The sequence below is a fragment of the Necator americanus genome, chromosome V (genome assembly GCF_031761385.1).
Source record: "Necator americanus strain Aroian chromosome V, whole genome shotgun sequence".
NCBI lineage: Eukaryota > Metazoa > Nematoda > Chromadorea > Rhabditida > Ancylostomatidae > Necator > Necator americanus.
In genome coordinates, this window is record NC_087375.1 from 35,939,856 (window position 1) to 35,957,728 (window position 17,873).

General features: G+C 40.3%; 2 protein-coding genes across 3 annotated transcripts; one reads left to right on the plus strand and one right to left on the minus strand.

The window, feature by feature from the left end:
- Positions 1–3,798: 3,798 nt before the first annotated feature.
- RB195_016234 (uncharacterized protein) lies at positions 3,799–6,977 on the minus strand (the record flags this gene model as incomplete). Of its 2 annotated transcripts, none has more annotated exons than XM_064207294.1 (8): positions 3,799–4,038; positions 5,568–5,733; positions 5,790–5,881; positions 5,939–6,064; positions 6,209–6,288; positions 6,451–6,547; positions 6,606–6,751; positions 6,842–6,977. In XM_064207294.1, 8 exons carry the CDS (start codon positions 6,975–6,977, stop codon positions 3,799–3,801), a joined length of 1,083 nt encoding a protein of 360 aa, XP_064063175.1. The 2 variants fall into 2 exon arrangements, with proteins under 2 accessions (XP_064063175.1, XP_064063176.1); XM_064207295.1 differs by having other exon boundaries at positions 6,842–6,920.
- A 1,423-nt stretch (positions 6,978–8,400) lies between these two features.
- Positions 8,401–17,873, plus strand: RB195_016235 (uncharacterized protein; the record flags this gene model as incomplete). The annotated part of the gene is made up of 40 exons (XM_064207296.1): positions 8,401–8,418; positions 8,500–8,628; positions 9,278–9,376; positions 9,441–9,566; positions 9,623–9,760; positions 9,827–9,964; positions 10,029–10,172; positions 10,473–10,622; positions 10,699–10,801; positions 10,860–10,968; positions 11,282–11,655; positions 11,828–11,943; positions 12,011–12,179; positions 12,234–12,338; positions 12,434–12,525; positions 12,594–12,689; positions 12,747–12,901; positions 13,111–13,294; positions 13,372–13,494; positions 13,555–13,660; positions 13,932–14,024; positions 14,082–14,134; positions 14,190–14,328; positions 14,411–14,461; positions 14,588–14,641; positions 14,709–14,789; positions 14,843–14,908; positions 14,964–15,029; positions 15,114–15,179; positions 15,255–15,371; positions 15,438–15,494; positions 16,085–16,156; positions 16,238–16,354; positions 16,417–16,539; positions 16,590–16,710; positions 16,778–16,901; positions 17,004–17,099; positions 17,169–17,296; positions 17,365–17,487; positions 17,852–17,873. The coding sequence occupies 40 exons, from the start codon at positions 8,401–8,403 to the stop codon at positions 17,871–17,873; spliced, it is 4,443 nt and encodes a 1,480-aa protein (XP_064063177.1).

Below are 17,873 nucleotides of genomic sequence, written 5' to 3' on the forward strand. Positions count from 1 at the left end.
AATAAAGTACACGACATTGATCAATTCCCTCTCTAGGATGCGCCTACGCGATCGACTTCAATTCGCTATCGTTTGGTGTTTTATGAAAGGGCTTATAGCCTATACAATGATTTACAGAGGCTCTCGATGAGATATTTGATGGCCAAAGACAGCAGCCGTTTTCCCAAGGTTTTGAAAAGGACGAAACGCCAGATTGCGAAAGAACAAAGCGAAAACCGTGACGATTTGTAAGGGAAAGTATTCTTGACTTAATCCGATACTTCGATGATGCATCTTCATCTTGCGGCTCCAGCATCGTCGTTTCATTCGTTTCTTTCCCACGCTAAGGTCATTGAAGAAGTGTTGACAAATTTCACAAATGACGGCGCTGACAAGGTCGAGATCGGCGATCCTGTGCAGTTGAGCGATTAGCAGATTAGTTCGTATTTTTGAGCGAGATCATGATGGGTTGTGAATACGGTCTATGATGATCTCCCTCAACTGATCTCAAGTACTTTTCGTTCACAACAGCAAATGTCCTAATACCCTAGATATGATCAAATTTTCTCAAAATGTGATTTTACCACTATCGATCATCTACATTTGGGCCATGAAGACGTGAAGAAAGGAAGTTGTTCGAAGAAAAAAATTGTGAGTTGATCCCTAATTTTTGAATCCGCTGATTACGATCACTACAGACGATTGGTGCAAACACGAGGAACCGCGAAGGGGTTGTTTTTGGTTTTTCATGTCCTATGACTGTTTTCTTCTTCTTTTTTTCTTCCTCTTCGTTTAGCATGCATGACTAGGATTGCTTCACTCTCGTAGCAAAATCCTCTTTCATTAGTATTAGAAATGACTGTAAAAAGGTTCGATGGTGCAAACCATCTAACTAATGTGATTATTTTGCATGATTCCCAATGTATTAACACGTATGGGAGCATCTCTACACAACATTTGACGAGATGACACACTATTCAATCCTTATGTAGAGAATAACGTAAGTTTTCCTATGCGCTTCACTGCCACCACTTCTAATCTCTTTTTAATTAAAACTACCCGTTTTTGCGGCACTTCAACCGGCTGAAAGTATTACGGTATTACGGATGCTTCGCTGCAGGAGCAAACAGATAATGTTGATGGATTACACCAAGAAATAGTTCCCAGTTCAACCTCATAGTAGTTTAGTTCGCAATTCATTTTTGGCAAGAGAACTAACAGATTCACTCCACCGCAGTGCTGAACGTGAGGCGCAATCCAGCCTATCTATATCATTCTTTCAGTGAAAGATTCAGTTAGGGATCCGCTAGTTTATTGGTGCACTGAAATGTAGCATTTGGAAAAAAGGTAACATACTTAATAGGCCATATATTCCACTAATCAAGTTCTAAAACCATTTGTATGCACAAGAGAGGATTCATCGATATGAAACAGAGTTCACAGTGGGGTTAAAACGACATGAACCACGGTGCCGTTATGTAGGCAGCCTGAAGCGGTGCGATGGAGCGTAGCAGTTAGGATTTAGGGGGATCCTTGCTGACACCATTCCTCGCTGTAGTTCGCGATGGTCCCACCTCCATTGCAACCGCTACGTTTCGCCGCACCGCTTCGGGCGCAGCTGCTTACGCACCGTGCTTCGTGTCGTCTTGACCCACCCGGGAAGCTAAGCTGTGCAGCGCAAAGTGCAAGAGGTGATTGCACTTGAATTAAAATGGGCCAGAAAATTCGTAATTTCATTAAAAAGGAGAAATTTACGCTCTCATCATATCCAACTTATCTCTCTGAACACCAATATCTTTTGAGGCTTTTTATTCGTTTCTGATTTTCATATACACAGAAACAAAAATCCAATAAATAATAATAATAAAAATAATGAGTAGATAATTTGAGATAATCAAAAAGAGATTGTGCATCAGCACATTCCAATTCGCAAATCCCGCGGATTGAATAGTCCGTTACCGTTACCGTGTACATATTAGTCCCGCTATACATTTTTTTTAAAGATGTATGCTCAGAGCGGCTGAAGCGAAATCTGTATGAAATTCGGCCGTGACAGCGCGATCGATAGTTCAAAGCTGCCCTAATGTCATCCAAACCTTTCATCCCTCCAGAATCGATTAATTGGTACTAGACTTGACGAATCGGCTAACCACCGAAAGTCATTGTATAGGTCAGTTACACGTTCGTAACCTCAAACGATTCTGAATTAAAGTCGAGCGCGTAGGTACATTCCCAAAGGGATTGATCAACCCTGTGAACTTTATCCGCTTATGCGCAGACATCCTATGAGATCTTGGACAAATGTCATGTATATGGTCAATTTTTGGACGAGAGGACATATTTGTGTGAATTTGATTACATGATGCACCGGCCACTTCCAATTATTATTTGGCGATACTGGACAGCCTCATGTCCATGCGCCCACGACGATTTTCTGACGAAAAGAAAAACGCTGTCCAGCAGAAGCAAATGTAGTGCTAAGTTTAAATGGCGTACTTTACATTCCAAACCAAGTTCCATCAGAACCATTTGGATGTCAACAGCATCAAAAGATGGATGAACTTATGGAACACGGAAAGCGAGTCTGGTTTGCCGAGAAGCATAAGGCGACCGGTCGAGGAGCACCCCTTGCAGAGGTTAAGGAAAGTTGGTGAGATGGAGATGAACGAACATGCCTCACGATAAATCGAATGCACAATTACAGCTTTATTGACATCTTGTAATTTACCTCAAGCAGATAGACAGACATAGCCCGGTGGTAATAGGTTCTCCGTCATACCTACATAGTCAATGGCTCCAAACATTCCTATACTAAAACAGCCTTTCACCCCTCCGGCGTCTATAAATTTGTACTAAACTTGCCTGGAATGGTAAGGACATTAACTTCATACAACGAATAACCGCTGCTAGACATTGTTTACCGCATACACTTGCATTAAACTTCAAACGGTTCTGAATTCAATTCGCACGCATTGCCGCATCCGAAAAGGATTAATTCCAAGTGGTTTCCGAAAGTTTGAGATATTGTTTGGTGGGGGTGAGACGAGTAGTAGTTTACTACTTGAACCACCTTGTTTGCACATGCTCTATACTTTTTGCTTCTATAGATAAATGATGCTCTGCTTTTCGTGCACACAGTCCTCCCAATCGTAATATAAATACTACAAATGGAATTAAGCTCACATATTCCAGAAACCTGTCCTGGTGTTCATAACGAGTTCCCTTAACAACAACTCAAAACAGTAATCTTTGAAATCACTTTTGCAATGCATAGAATCATGTTCCTTCCACTGAAAGAGAAATTATCCTTAAAAATGCTCTATAAGCTAAGTTTGCACCTTCACAATAATTATCATGTACATACATACATACATTTACACACACCAGCGCCTATACCAGTCGTAAAATAACGCACTACATTGCTTTCAAATAGGCTCGAAAACAAGCACACTCAACATATGAATGAGTAAGAAAGAGAGAAGAATAAATTCAAATAATTGCATCAAAGAAGCATGCATATTGATTGTCAATCTATACAAGATGCACAAGCTAATTACCAGTGCAGTAGAAAACCGTACAAACTGCAAAATTTCGCTGAAAAAAGGAAGACACAAGCAAAGCAGCAAATTTTTTCTGATGTATTCTGAGTTGACTTGAATTACATCGAACTGCGAAGCTAAAATTAAAAAGAAAAGAAATTCGCAGAGATGCTGTTGAAACAGTGCATGAGAACATGTAAAAGCAGGTAGTCTTCACGAATGCTCACTACAAGTTGCCCTTAACACAAGAAATTCAGTGAGATATGTAAGACAAGACTACTCAGCAAGATGTTCCTCCAAAGAGTGCTCGAGCGATTGCATTAGTATCGGTACTTGCACTAGTGCTCGCTCCACTAAATCGGCCAGCTCCAGGATATGGTGGCGCGGTCGATCTATCCTCTTCACGGTCTGTTACCAGCTGTTTCTGAGCCCATACGATCATTCGCAGCAGCGCCTCGAGACGAGGAGCAGCCGGACGATTCAGTGCTCGAAGAACGGCTCCATTAACTTCAGTTGATACCTAAAGCAATAATTCAGAAGCAGGTAAAATTCAAAAGGCGAGAAACTCACCGCTCTCGAACTTGTAAACATTTCGTAACTTTCGAACAAAACAGACAGTTCTATGAATACTTGGAACCGATAACTTTGACAAAGGTTTCCATTTTGGGAAAGCGCGACAATAGACAATATTTTGAGGGTACAGCAAAAACAATCAGGCTCATGTTGCACAAAAAAGGAACAAATACAAGAGAATAAAAAGGCTAGTTGAGGAAAGGTTTCTTTTTCTGATGGGTCCAGATCACGAATATCATTACATTCTTTCTTTCCCAATGCAGAACTCGCTAAAAGAATTTATTCTTCGAGAGCTTTGCATTCCGAGAATAGATTCTTCTATTCATTTCATTTACATTTTTATCACTGCATCATCTTCCAAACTGAAAATCATCTTCTTCTTTCTCATTGTGTCCTAACAGAAATCTTCCATTCCGAATCACTCAAAAGACAAAAATAGACTAGTTTATCCAAGTAATTCTCGGCGCTCCTTACAGAGTGTTCATGGATTTAACTTATTCTTGGACGAAAACAATATAGTTCCAGATACATGCACAATACCCACATCACAACAACTATCAGCAGCGAGAAAGCAGCGACGATGCAAGAACACGTGTGTTCCGGAGCTGATACTGTTTTTAAAGCCACCGATTACGCACTTCATTGAATGTTGAAAGCAAGAGGTTATCCCTTTCCCTCTCCCTAGGTCCCAATGGCTGCGCTCCACCACACCGTTTCGAACGCAAGCGCTCACAACAACTTCAGGTTGTTTTTACTCGACTATACCGCGATGGAGCTGAACAAACTAGAAAGTAGCAGTCCTTAAATGTTCAAAAATACCACTTCGAAAGCATAGGGAACATATCGCAAAAGTTGTCAGAGCTATTTTCGAGGTCGTGCATATACCCGATTTCTCAGTTCAGATTGACAACTCTGTTAAAGGCAGCATAACACGAAATTGACGATGCTGGGATATCATCAGATGGAATTAGGAATGTATATCACGAGCATGAGCAGGGTCATAGTCAACTTCCTCAAACTGTTCTGAAAAACGGCCTTTGTGATCGAAGTTTCCTACGAGGCTCCTAGTAACACATTGCAGAAAAACAGGCGTACGCGTCGCGCCTGTCAGAAAGGATAAAAGTGCTGCTGATGCTGTAGGAAATTTGGATCGCTAAGGCCGTTTCCAACACCGTTTTCCAGTACAATTACTGATAATTGGAGGTGATCGCGCTCATAACCTTGATATGCAACTCCCAGCCCTATTTGTGTGTGGAGAGATTCCAACATCGTCCATTTTGTGGCGTGTTGCTTCTATATAGCACAGCGAAATATGGCTACGTAAAAAAGTTGAAATGTGATACACGCTTCCGCGAAAAGCAATATTTGGCATCATGTCATTAAATCATTTCTAACGAATTAAACGAAAGTCGAAACTGGACCCAAATTTTTGAGCTAATGATTAAACTTCCAGGAAAGCGCCATAAAAAATCTCACCATCTGTCTTTGAGATTGATCCAGTAGCTTTCCAAATGGACTCTCTGCAGGTTTCTCAAATGCCAAAAGCGCAAAAGTCTTCTCCAGCCTATCCAGCTGAGAATCCGTTAGGGTTGGGTCATTCGACAGATTTTCCTGGGCATAATCCAGAGATTTCTCCATTTCTCTGCAATCGAACAAGTTGTTAACAAAAACGAAAATGCGGAATAGTACTCAACTTACCCTCTCCTAATCATTTCTATAATATTTTGCTGCATAAGGTGAAAACGGACCTCTCGGTTCTCATCCAGAAGATTTGGACATAGCTCTTTTACCTATAATTGTAGTAAAACTGAATATAAATAAGAAAACACATTTATATGAATCGTTACCAGTCGCAGTGCATCTTCCAATCTCCCCTCAATAATTGCACACCTAATGTTCATGCGCGCATCCAAATTTTTAATATCGTCCTTCGGCAATTCCAGGCCAGACTCCTGACACAACAATTCTGCCGCCTGTAATAATTTCTAATAAACATACATCTATACGGCATAACATATGTCGGAAGTAAGTAAGACAGTTGTCCATTTCAAGCACTCAGCAGAAAATCCTGAGAACTTCGAGCTGTGCAATTGTTAAGGGTCGAAGATAATTTTCACCTCTCTATATCCTTCTGATATCAAATAATCCACTATAAGTTTTCCCATTTCTTGTGATGAAGGAATTGGAGCGGGATTTGCTGAAAAAAGTAAAGCTGATATCAGGACCTTTAAAAACGAAATTGTGACTGTGCACATGTTATTACACCTTAGAAAAAGTAAAAAAAAATCATGCATCTATCCGAGCAAAGCGAATTAACATGCTTTCGAAATTCTGTTCAGAAAGACATTAGAGCTCGTACGTCTGTTTTTCTCGTCCGCATCCTCGCTAGCGCTCGTCGAGTCTGTGACGTCATCATCCGAAGAATCTTGTGTGCTGTCGGTCGCCATGTCTTCATTCTAACAAAATTCATAAGTGATAACAGACCAAAATAACAAAATAGAGCTAGGCGCATACATGTGAGGAATACGCGAATGGATCATCGTCCCCATCTGAATTGTGCTCTTCTTCAACGTGTGCGACAGGATCGGGAGCTGCTTCTGCAGCAGCAGGAGCTTCTTCGGCTGGTGCTGGGGCCGCCACGTTTGCTGGAGGTGGGACGGCTGAAAAACGTTTTCGTTACGGTTTGAGTTCAGCTGAAGTTAAAGCATGCAAAAAAAAAAATAGTGGCGCGAACAAGCGCGGAGACGTACCTGCTTGTTCTGGTGTGCTGGCACGAGATGAATCGCTGTACACTGCGCTGCTACCCGAGTACGAAGAAGAGGAGGACATCCTGCAATATGCATGGAATTCCAGCTTCATGCAGTTAAGGCTTGTGGAGAAAGCCATGAATCGATCAGCGAAACGTTAAAAAAAGGAATCCCGTAGAGAATTCGCCAGAGTTGACGTCTTTCTTTCTTTATGATACATTCGGCAAATTCCCCCTGGTTTACATTATAAAGGGAATGAGCAAATGTGAACTTTCTCTTCAGTCCGGAAAATCGCCCAAATTATTCGAATTACTTGAACCATGTTTAATAATTTTCGTGTTTGGTCAAAACATCCAAATGAATCGAGTTTTTAATGACCTTACAGCACGTTTGATACGAAATAGTAAGAATACGAAAAAAAAATGCGTCGGAAATGACTGAAAAATAAGTATAGAAGAAGTAAGTGCAACGATACAATGATGGCAACCAAGCATTTATGCCCTACGCGTATGTTTTTCTTGCTCATTAATCTAACAATTCCAGCTTTTTCAATGTGATACGAAATAATAGAACAAGAAAAAAGCGACTTTTCACCAAATGTATAGGATTTAACGTACTTCTCGAATGTTCTATGCAAGTTTTTGGGACTACCACCGTTTTCCAATGGACGAACATCATCAAGCTAGGCACAGAAATTGGTTCTGATGGGAAAATATTCCTTTTAAAATCAAAGTGAATCTTCCATACTCTGCGGTTTCACATCACAACTTCAATTAGAACAGCACATATCAATTCTGAGACTATTGAAAAATGGAAAACCGAAATCCTGTGGGGATATTTCCCACTGATCGGACAAATCCTATTTTCTATGCGCATTATCTTAGGATAGAGACAAACGAACAAGTCATCAGCGACATCTCCACCCTATCGGACCTCCCTGATTAAGAGGCTCCTTATAATGGCGCGAAAGAGCACGAAATAGAATGTTAGGGTAACAGTAAAGGGATAAAATGTAGTTGGGAGGAGGGCACTCAGTGGCGCCCTTCTTTCTGGAAATAAATAGCTAAATCAATCGGGACCCTAATACCTTAGCATTAGTCTTAAAGGATCTATGACATGTAACCTAAAGTTACTAAGAGAAAAAGTAAGATAAAATCTTACCCCAGTAAAGCTACCAATCACGATTTTCTGTGATTTTTCAAGCAACCAAATTAACGTGGACTTAGGCAATCGCAAATCTTCAGTTCTAAACTGCTAGAAGCTTCTTTAATTTGAGCATTTGAGTAGGGGTACATTCAAATGCTCAAGTTAAAAAAACGTTTTAGTTCGACTCTAGAAAAAAACATCAACCGCCAACTGCATAGAACTCGGATGGATGCGACAGCCGAACCACGCCTGTCGTATTATTATTGCAGCGACTGCATCGACACACAACGTATTTGCATTACGACTTATGTTTTTTGAATTTCGTTGAATTCTTGTATATTTCTTGTGGAAGGGTGCGTCCAAGGACTTGATTTATTTCCTCATTTCTCGTCCTCCTACCTGTTTGGAGTCTTCAGATGGCGCAAACGTTTGCGGTTAGTCTATTTGTTCATTCATTCTTAGATTATTTTAGGTTATCTTTGTGTCCGAGTCAGGTAACGACTGGATTCTTTCAGTGCCATCCACTTTCTACTCTCCCTCGTGTACACAACTTCGCTACATTGAACCCTTCCCTCCACTTTCAGCAAAGACTTGTGATAGCGTCGAAATTTCAGATAGCAGTTGCTGTAGCGAATAATCATGAGGTTCGTTATATTTGTGTCTTTAAGATATCTTATCTCTAGAGACATCTCATGTGTGAATATTTTCGAGGTTATTCTGTGGCAAAACAAGGAATGTTCTTTTTTTAGTAGAAGTGTCGTCATCTTGATGTATCTTTTGAGATCTCCACATATTTCTTTATAGTGACTCCATTTTAAGCTAAAAACAAACGCGGGAACGTTCAAAAATCAGTGAAGTGGTCGGGAAATGGTTCCTTGATCATTTTAGTACTTCTATCCTTACTTTTGACTAGTTGTTGGGTCAAATTTAGCAATTGTGAATAGTGGAAACGACTTTAAAGATTTACTGCTTTTACTGTTCTTGTCCAATACAATATACTATGCTTTTTTTATACACAGATATTCAAATAGGATATGCTCAACTATAGATATACATGCTTATTTCGTACTCGTTAATTTGAAGAACGTTGTAATGCTAATTCGCTCACATTGAGCTGACCTAACCTGCATTTCCTAAAAAAAAAAACAGTTTTTTCCACTTTTGAAAATATTTCGCTTGGAGATTTCCCTCTCTTTTGCCTTATTTTGGAGGCCTAGATAACCTCCTCTTTTTTATGATGACAGGATTTTTTTTGTCGATTAACCAGTCCGCGTTGAACTTCAATATTTTCAGCTTGTTGCATTTCGTAGTACCATCGTCCATGAACAAAGTGGTGGAGCGTCGATCGATACTAATAATATTCAGACCAAAGTGACTGTATTGGGATCACAGGTTAGTTCTCCATTTGAGAAACTTCTTCCTTTATTCTTTATGTATTTTTTGATTTTTTTTTCAGTGGGAAATTGTCAGTATTGGACTGAATGCCGATGAAACCCTTCTTGGAGCACTTACTCATAATCAGCATGGTTGTTTCGTCCATATTTATGATGTTCTTACGTTGTCAGTTGACGTTATCGGAGAGGTTTGTTTTTAGTAATACGTATGTTGCAGTTCATCTGATGTCGATTCTCTTTCTAGGCAATTTCTCTGTGCACTATTCGAGTAGGAAATTCGGCTTCCAAAGGCATCGCTTTTGAGTGGAATCCAGCACTTTCAGACATGTTTGCAGCATCCGACAACGATCGGACTTTGAGCATCGCCAAGGTTGATATGTCGGTGAGCAAATTGTGTGATAACACATTCTACATATAGGTTTATTTTCTATCGATGTTATTTTCACAGAATCAGTCGAAATACAGTATTCTTGGAGAAAAGAAGCTAGAAGCAAATATTAACGAAATCTCCTGGAGTCCAAAAGGTAAACAACTTGTCGTTGGCGACGCTAATGGAAAGATTTTCCAATTGAAGCCCGAGCTTGAGGTTGGCCTTTCCATCTTTCATCCCGCTTTTCTTTCATATGAGTCAGACTAAAATGATTTTTTAGCTTGTACGCGCTACCAATGCTCCAGAAAGTGCTGGTGGTCTGGCTGTGACAAGTTTGAGCTGGCTCTCTACTACAGAATGGCTTGTTGCATATGTAAATGAGCAGAGATCGAACGGAGGAGCATTTATGTTGAACATTAAAAAGGTAAGGGTTTTTTTTTGTGTCGCCTGTACAAACTTATAGTATGACTCAATTCAGTTCAGATACCATATGACAGAGTGAATTTATATTTATTAGGGCAAAGCTGATTAGATTTGTGATTCATTATCATTTTTCTTCAAACGTTTCAAAAAAAAAACTATTTCAAATCATAACAAGCTATACAATCCATTTTTCGGTGGTCGAGTTGACTGACGCTAGAGAAAAAGTCATAGCAGATGGAAACACCGGTCATATCTCTTGCTGCTATTACTGAGTATCCCTTGATGAATGGTTGTAATTAAGGACAAACCGCCTTCGTGGACTCCGATGAATCTATCTGGTCAGTTTTCGTTTGGAGAAACAAGACGCCTTCTGGTGGACTGGAACGTGGCTATAGTGGCATTGCCTGGCCCCGGTCAACTTCTCGGGGTTTGCAAGCCACCCAACGTAAATGTGACTTTAATTTTCAATATATTATCTTACGTTTGTTCTAAAGCCATAATCTTTTCCTAATCTTTTCTTGACACAGGCCTGGTCGACCATACCGCTGGCATCATTACCCCAACCATCACCAACCAGCTTTCTTTGTGGGATCGCAGTTGATCTTTCCATGCAGTCTCCAATCGCTCTCGGTAGGAATACGCAATTTCAATTTCTTACCTATTTATAAAAATTTTGAGCCTTTGTTAGGTGATGGATCCAGTCGTCGCCTTCCTCTAATTCTTGCATTGAATAGTGATGGCTCGTTGCGATCGTTCAAGCTCATGCCTCCTTCAAAGGATTACCCTGATTGTAATGTGTAAGCTCTTACAACTTACAAATATTTTTGTTAGGACGTAGTGTTTTCAGTATTCGCACTATTTTTTTTAGAATTTTTTCGGTATTATGTTTCCTCACAAGTAGTGCGAGTATAAGGACCCAAAATGTGTAGTACCGCTATAGTAGCATAAAACACATTTTTCTTTATCATTCGATAACGATCAAATCATTTCAAAGCCTTTATTTTTGCTTCCAATCGCATGCTTTTGATTTTTGATGCTACAATTCTTCACAGTTATCTTTGCAGTCTCTACAAGCCATTGTGCAATAACTTCTGTAACTTCTTCGTTTAGGTCGCTGGTTCCCATAGATGCCGGCAAAATCAAACAAGGACTTCGCGCAGTTGAACCGAACAGTAGTCAAAAGATATTGTCTGAAGCACCCTCTGTAGCCCCACTCTCACAATCTACGACTCCAATAACTGGTCTTTTCGCGAAGATGGGGGAGCAAAAGTCATCAACCAGTCCTTTTTCAACAGTACCGCCAACTGGTGGTTTGTTTGGCGGATCTAACGTAGCTACGCAGAGTCTTTTGAATGTTGGAACAACGTCTGGATCAATGATCCCCTCAACGCAGCCTAGCGGGACTGCTTTCGCCACTTCTCTACCTCCAGCGCAGACAACTCCAAAATCTTCGCTTACTCAGGCTGCAACCAACGTTTCGTCAGGTACTTATTTGATAATATTGTAAAAAAAAAACTTTGAAATTCCGTTGAACTTTGTTCTTCATCCAGCATTTTTTAAAATCCTCTCCTGCAGACTTCTTGATTTATTTCCTTCATCGATATGGCATATAATATGAGTTGTTTCGCAGCTATCATAATATATTCCACGTTCTAGTCTTTGAAAAACCTTCAACTACTCCGGCTCTACCACAGCAACAGATTGTCAAACCCACTGCACTGTCGGGACTTACAACGGCGCAACCGCCTTCTTTGTCATCGATTACGCAAGAGGTAGGTGTGTTGTTCGTCACGTCATGTTTATTGTTATGAAAAAATAATTGTTAGAAAAAATTTCTAGAAAACTGCTCTCGACATAGCTGAGGCAACTAAGGCTGCAATTTCTGTTGCACGTTCTTCTGCGAAGGACTCTGTAGAAAAGTTCAGCAAAGCGTGGCGTGACTCACATAAGGACTTACATTCATTTTCAATCAACTGGCAAAAATCTGGAAGTGCTATTGATGAAGCTAGTACGTTATAACATCGTCCCGTGCTGCAATTTGAAGAAAGAAGCACATGTTTAGTTTCGTCTTTGACTCATGCTGAAAATTCGGAAACCGCTGATGAGATTCAACGCATGGTTGTCGAGCTTGATGAGGAGCTATGCGATATTTTGCGGCTCATTACAGGTAATTTGTTTGAGTTACTTAATCAATTTGATACTTAATAAAAGTCTGTAAGAATTGGAATTCGGAGTACTATTTATATTTGTTAGTAATTTTAGAGAAAAAAGAAATGATAAAGGAAAAAACGGCAACCTACAAAGAATCCAGGGATATTGAACTGAGCTATAGACAACCACTGAATCTTTTAGAGGCTCGTATATCTTAGAAATTCTACTTCTTCAGCATTCTGTAAACAAGTTTATTGCTATTGCATTATAGAGAACTCAGTCGGATAGTATCATGCAGAAATTCGAAGATTTCACCATAAAACTTCATGAAGCAAAAAAGCTGTTGGCAGACACCAAAAAGATTTCGGTGAGAATGTGGTTCGTTTGAGTTTTGTTGAGCAATTTTATAGTTTTTTTTTGTCAGACTGCCTCGAAACCTCGACGTGTGTCGCATTTTGATCCGAAATTTGAAGGACGAATTCATGAAAGCATGAAGAACATGGCGCGTTACTTTGCTATAGTTCGAGCTCGAGTGGATGATATTGAGCGGAAGGCGTTGCACATTACTACACAAAAACAGTAAGTTTTGCATAAGAAAACCTTTTTGTTTTACAACTCTCCGGTTTTTTTTGTGGGCGTCTTTACCCTAAACAGATTATTCTAATGATGCCTTTTTATATGTCGTGATTTGAAAATATCATCGTCCTAACTATTCACACTCCTACCGATCCCTCTTTTGATGGCACTATTATCGCGTTCACTTTGACTGATCTGCTTTTTCGTTGCAGATTGAACTCCAATACTACAATAGCCAACCAGTCACTCTCGAATTCAGTAGTAGTTGATCATGTGGCCTATGGAGAAGTACCATCTTCCATCTTTATAACCCCTAGGCCGAAGCCTATAGCCTTCGAACGAGGAGTTTCGAAGTCCCAACAAAGAGCGAAAATGTTGGAACTCATGGCGACCAGGGTTTGTTGTAGTGAACTTGCTGCGCAAAGAAACGTAAAGGACTTCACACTTATCAAACTTATGGAATTTATTCTTAGAAGGAGGTGAAAACTATAACGAAGAAGGTGGAACTGATGCGGATTGATTGCGGTGCTAGTGATGACACATTGAGTTCTTCCTTCCTCAATGCTCCTAATCTTGATACCTCTTTGCTTCAGAAGGTAAGTAAACAGAACAGAATTCCGACATTTTTGATATTGGTTTATTTCTTGAATTCCTAGATATCCTCTCCGCTAAAAGTGAAACCTGTTCTTACTATGCGGAATGCCAGCACCCAAGCGGATGTACCTTCTGTCGCGCCTCCCACTTTAGCGCAGACTCATTCTGGTTTGTACCTTCAGTTTATTATAGCTCTTATTTTTTGGTGTGATATCTTCGGAAAGGGAAAGGTGAATCCCGAAGGAATTTCTTTGAGTGCGTTACTTCGATTAATTACTTTGCTTAATGGTTTTGGGAACATTTTAGCGTATTCATTCACTTTTTGGAAAGTGAGGAAGCTTCAAAACTTCAGCTTTGTCTTTGCTACATAAGATTTCGGGATTTCCAAGAATGTATCTTACCGTTGAACTGAATAGTACGAAAGATCAGATTTTTCCAGTCTCTTCCGCACTATCCTCATTAGCGACAAGCAAACAGGCCATCACAAATGCAGCAGATATCTCAAAAACCGTTGATGATAAGAAATTGAATAGTTAGTTATTGTTAAGCTGGTGATTTGCGAATCTGTGTCTATTACTCTTTTTTTAAGGCACTGGAATCGTTCCGCTTGCAACTTCTACTCCAGGATTCAAGCTGGGAGAGGTGTGTATGTTTTTGGTATGGAGAGAGGAAAGAAGATAACATTGAAGTGTTCTAGAATCCGCTGAAACCTAGTGGCTCTTTGTTCTCATCTACAGTCGCCTCTGCTACGCCGCACGTCAGTTCTGCGGGATCTCTTGGATCCGCTTCGACTGAATTAAATCCGCTGGGTGGAAAGTCGATTTTTGGAGGGCTGCGTAAGTGTTTTGAATATCTTCTCTATATCATTTTCTCCGTTTCTGTTCATCACAGTTTTACGGCCTAATTCGAATCTTTCAGAGTCGACAGTAAAACCGGCTTCTTCGTCTGCAGATTCGCAGCCTTTATTCGGTAATCTTCTTTTTATCTTCTTTTAATTGCTCTTGATATCCACCAAATTAGGTTCGGAGTTCAAGACATGGATTTTTGTTTTCAATTCTCTTTTCTGTTTTTTAAAACAATTTGATTACTTTTCAGCGTCAACTCCCAAAAATACTACAACAGCCGCTAGCGAATCAAAGTCTTTATTCGGTATATTGTTTGTTTTGCATTTATTTGCTTAATTTTTCCATGTAACTAATCTTTGTTTTATACGCAGGTGGATTAGGCACTCTTACTGGCACTCTTACTGCTGAGAAAAAGGATGAAAAGAAAGGGTCGTTGCTTTTCAATAATTTAGGTAGAACATTGTATGTTGGATCATATTATCATTTTTACACTCATCGTTTTGAGGATCAACTGTTACTGCAGAATCTGAAAAGAAGGAAGAAAAGAAGTCTCTCATATTTGGAGCTCTAGGTCTGCTTCTTATCAGGAATTTGTCTGATGTTTCAGTACTGTAAATGTGTTTTAGGATCCACCAATAATATTACGTCAGAAAAGAAGGATGATAAATCACCGTCTTTATTTGGTAGCAAAGGTAGTTGATCTCGTTGATTTAATGCATAGTAAAATAAAAGAAAAAATGTTGTCTTTTTTCTTTTTTATTGTCCGAGTATTATAGTTTCTACTGAATCTCCTACGGCTGAGAACAAGGAAACAAAACCAACATCGCTATTCGGTGGGACAGGTCAGTGTCACATTGAGCCTAGAGTATAGTTTCTCTGTTTTTATTTTCCATCTGCTTACCACGTCGAACGTTAAGCTAACCAAACAACGCCGAAGTCAATTTTCGGTGGTGATTCATCGGTAAAGCCGCTTTCCTTCGCCACTTCGCAACCAGACAAACCATCGGGATCCGAGAACGAAAAAGACAAGAAGGGTAAGCTTCAATGGCTGAAGTATGACTGCACCCGTTGCGGATATCACCTATGAAAGCGTCTTTCAGATGAAAGTGGCGACACAAAGGTTTTGGAGGCGAAGGTTCCAGAAGTAAAGTCTGGAGGTATGTTACATTTCAGAATATCTCCCCTCTGTTGCCGTGAAGAGGATCACGTCTCATTTGAAATGTCTATATTTGAAGTAGTATAGATTATGACACGAGCTCCTGTCTGTTGTTAGTTAGCAACTAATCAAAGGTTTTGCGAGACTATGTAAAGTTTCTTCTAGTATTGGATTCCCCTTACGGATTCGAATGAAGTGTTATGAGGTCATAATTAGTTTGCGACTAGTAGAAAACATCTTATTTGTGGCTTGTAAGTCTTTGGGAACGTCATATGATAGGTGGGGAGCTAATTTTTTTTTCTGGAGTTGTGACATTCTTTGAAATCAGCAGAGTACAAAATCAGTCACGATTGGAGAAGATAACCATATTCATTCCGCTTTTGAATCGCGTTTTAAATGGAAAAAATGTCTTCTATACCGTAAAATGATGCTCCTTACATTCCTAACTGAAATAGGTAGAATGAACGGTTTTAGGATACCGTAAGACATTGAGTTCACTCATTGTGGAAAGGTTTCTCTGACTATTTTCATTTTTTTCCAGTTTTCTCTCAGGAAAATAAGCTATTTTCCTGATCTTTCCTTTCATTATAGGTTCTCTGTTTTCTTCTACTGCTCCAGCCACTACAACAGTAACCACAACGACGACAACGTCTAACATATTTGGCAGCTCATCAATCATTTCAACTGCTCCTTCATCTACAAGTGCTACGACGACCTCGTCAAGTATTTTTGGTGCTCCTTCAGTTCCAACAACTACCACGGCTACAACAACACCGTCTAGTATATTTGGTGCACCGAAAACCACCACTTCACAGCCTAGTGCATTTGGAAGCCTTTTTGGTGCGAAGGATTCTGGAGCTGGTTAGTAGATTTAATATTAGCGTAACTCTAGTTTTTTAAGTTAATAGTATGGTCTGATTTAGCACAAGGAGCCTCTTCTGCATCAAATACGGTGACATTTTCATTCAAACCCAGAACTGAAGCCGAGGCTAGTCAGCCAACAGCTTCCTTTACGTTTGCACCCAAGCCCAGTGGAAGTAGTTTAGGTGAGAACTCGAATTGGTCTGGTAGAAAATCTCTTTCTATTTCTTTAAAGGTTTTGCTGCCGCTGCTGCAGCAGCAGCTAGTACAGATAATGATGAAGGAATGGATGACGATGGTGTCACTGGTGCTACTCCTCAAGGAACAAGTAGTATATTCGGTGGAGGTTTCATGAGGTAGCGATTTTATCATTATTTTTTGTAGAAGAAGCATCTGAAATACGGGTATAAATGATTTTTATAGCGGTATCGGTTCGACGACGGGCACAAATGCTAACAAGAACGTCTTTGGAATGGGAACAAGTAATCTAGTGAAAAATACAACAACTCAACCTACGACCTCACTATTCAAAGGAGGACAAACATCGGTGTGTTTTTAACCGTTCCCCATCCACTGAGGTTCTTCTTTTCTCATTTTTTTTTCTAAATGATATCCCCCACTTATTTTCGTTCATAGCTGTTTTTTTCAGTTATTTGGTGCTAACCCACAGTCGTCATCTTTTGCTTCTGCTGCACAACAAGCCGCGCAATCCAACACATCTCCATCGTCAGCTATGTCTAAATCGGTAATCCAGTGTACATTTAATCTCAATTTTCTGACAAATCCAAATAGCCAATGTTACGTTCGTGCTCAGGTGTTTGGCGGCTCTCCTAAATTTGGTGGACCTCCTGTTTTTGGTGGAAAACCTGTATTCGGATCTCCTACGACGCAACAAACGAGTGCTTTTGGTGGAGCGTCTGCAACTAGCGGTGGATTTTCATCGTGAGTTATTTGTTGACAAGGTTGATATGGATTGATTCTCACTCAGCGACAGTAACTGAATTTTTCAGATTCTCCGGGAATAAAAGCCTGTTCGGAGGTGCCACGTCGGGCAGCAGTTCATTATTTGGGGGTGGAACGTCTAATCAAAGTCAACAGAAAAGCTCACTGTTTGGAGGCGGCCAGCCTAGCAGGTATTAGTTTCACCTTTACAATAAAGTTTCTATAAGTGTTGCGACTCGGGTTGTGGCTTTTGCCCTGCTCCTTTCCTCTCGCTCCTTGGGCGCCTTTTTTCTTCCGACCTGGCTATTACTTTTGTTCGTTTCTTGGGGAAACTGGACACTACAGTGGAAAACTCCGGCCGCGCGCGCGGCCTACCACTCCGGTTCGCTCTGCTTTTAGGCCCCAGGGCAAAGAGCGCAGCCACTGCGTCAATCATCAACAAAGCTCAACGCTCCATAGCCTGGCTCGGGGCTCCGATGAATCGCCGCCGCCCGCTGCACTCACATAAGCTTTATAGTAAAGTTTCCTACGACAGTTATGTTTCTTTCTTTTCAGTTCATTCAGCACCTGGCGCTAG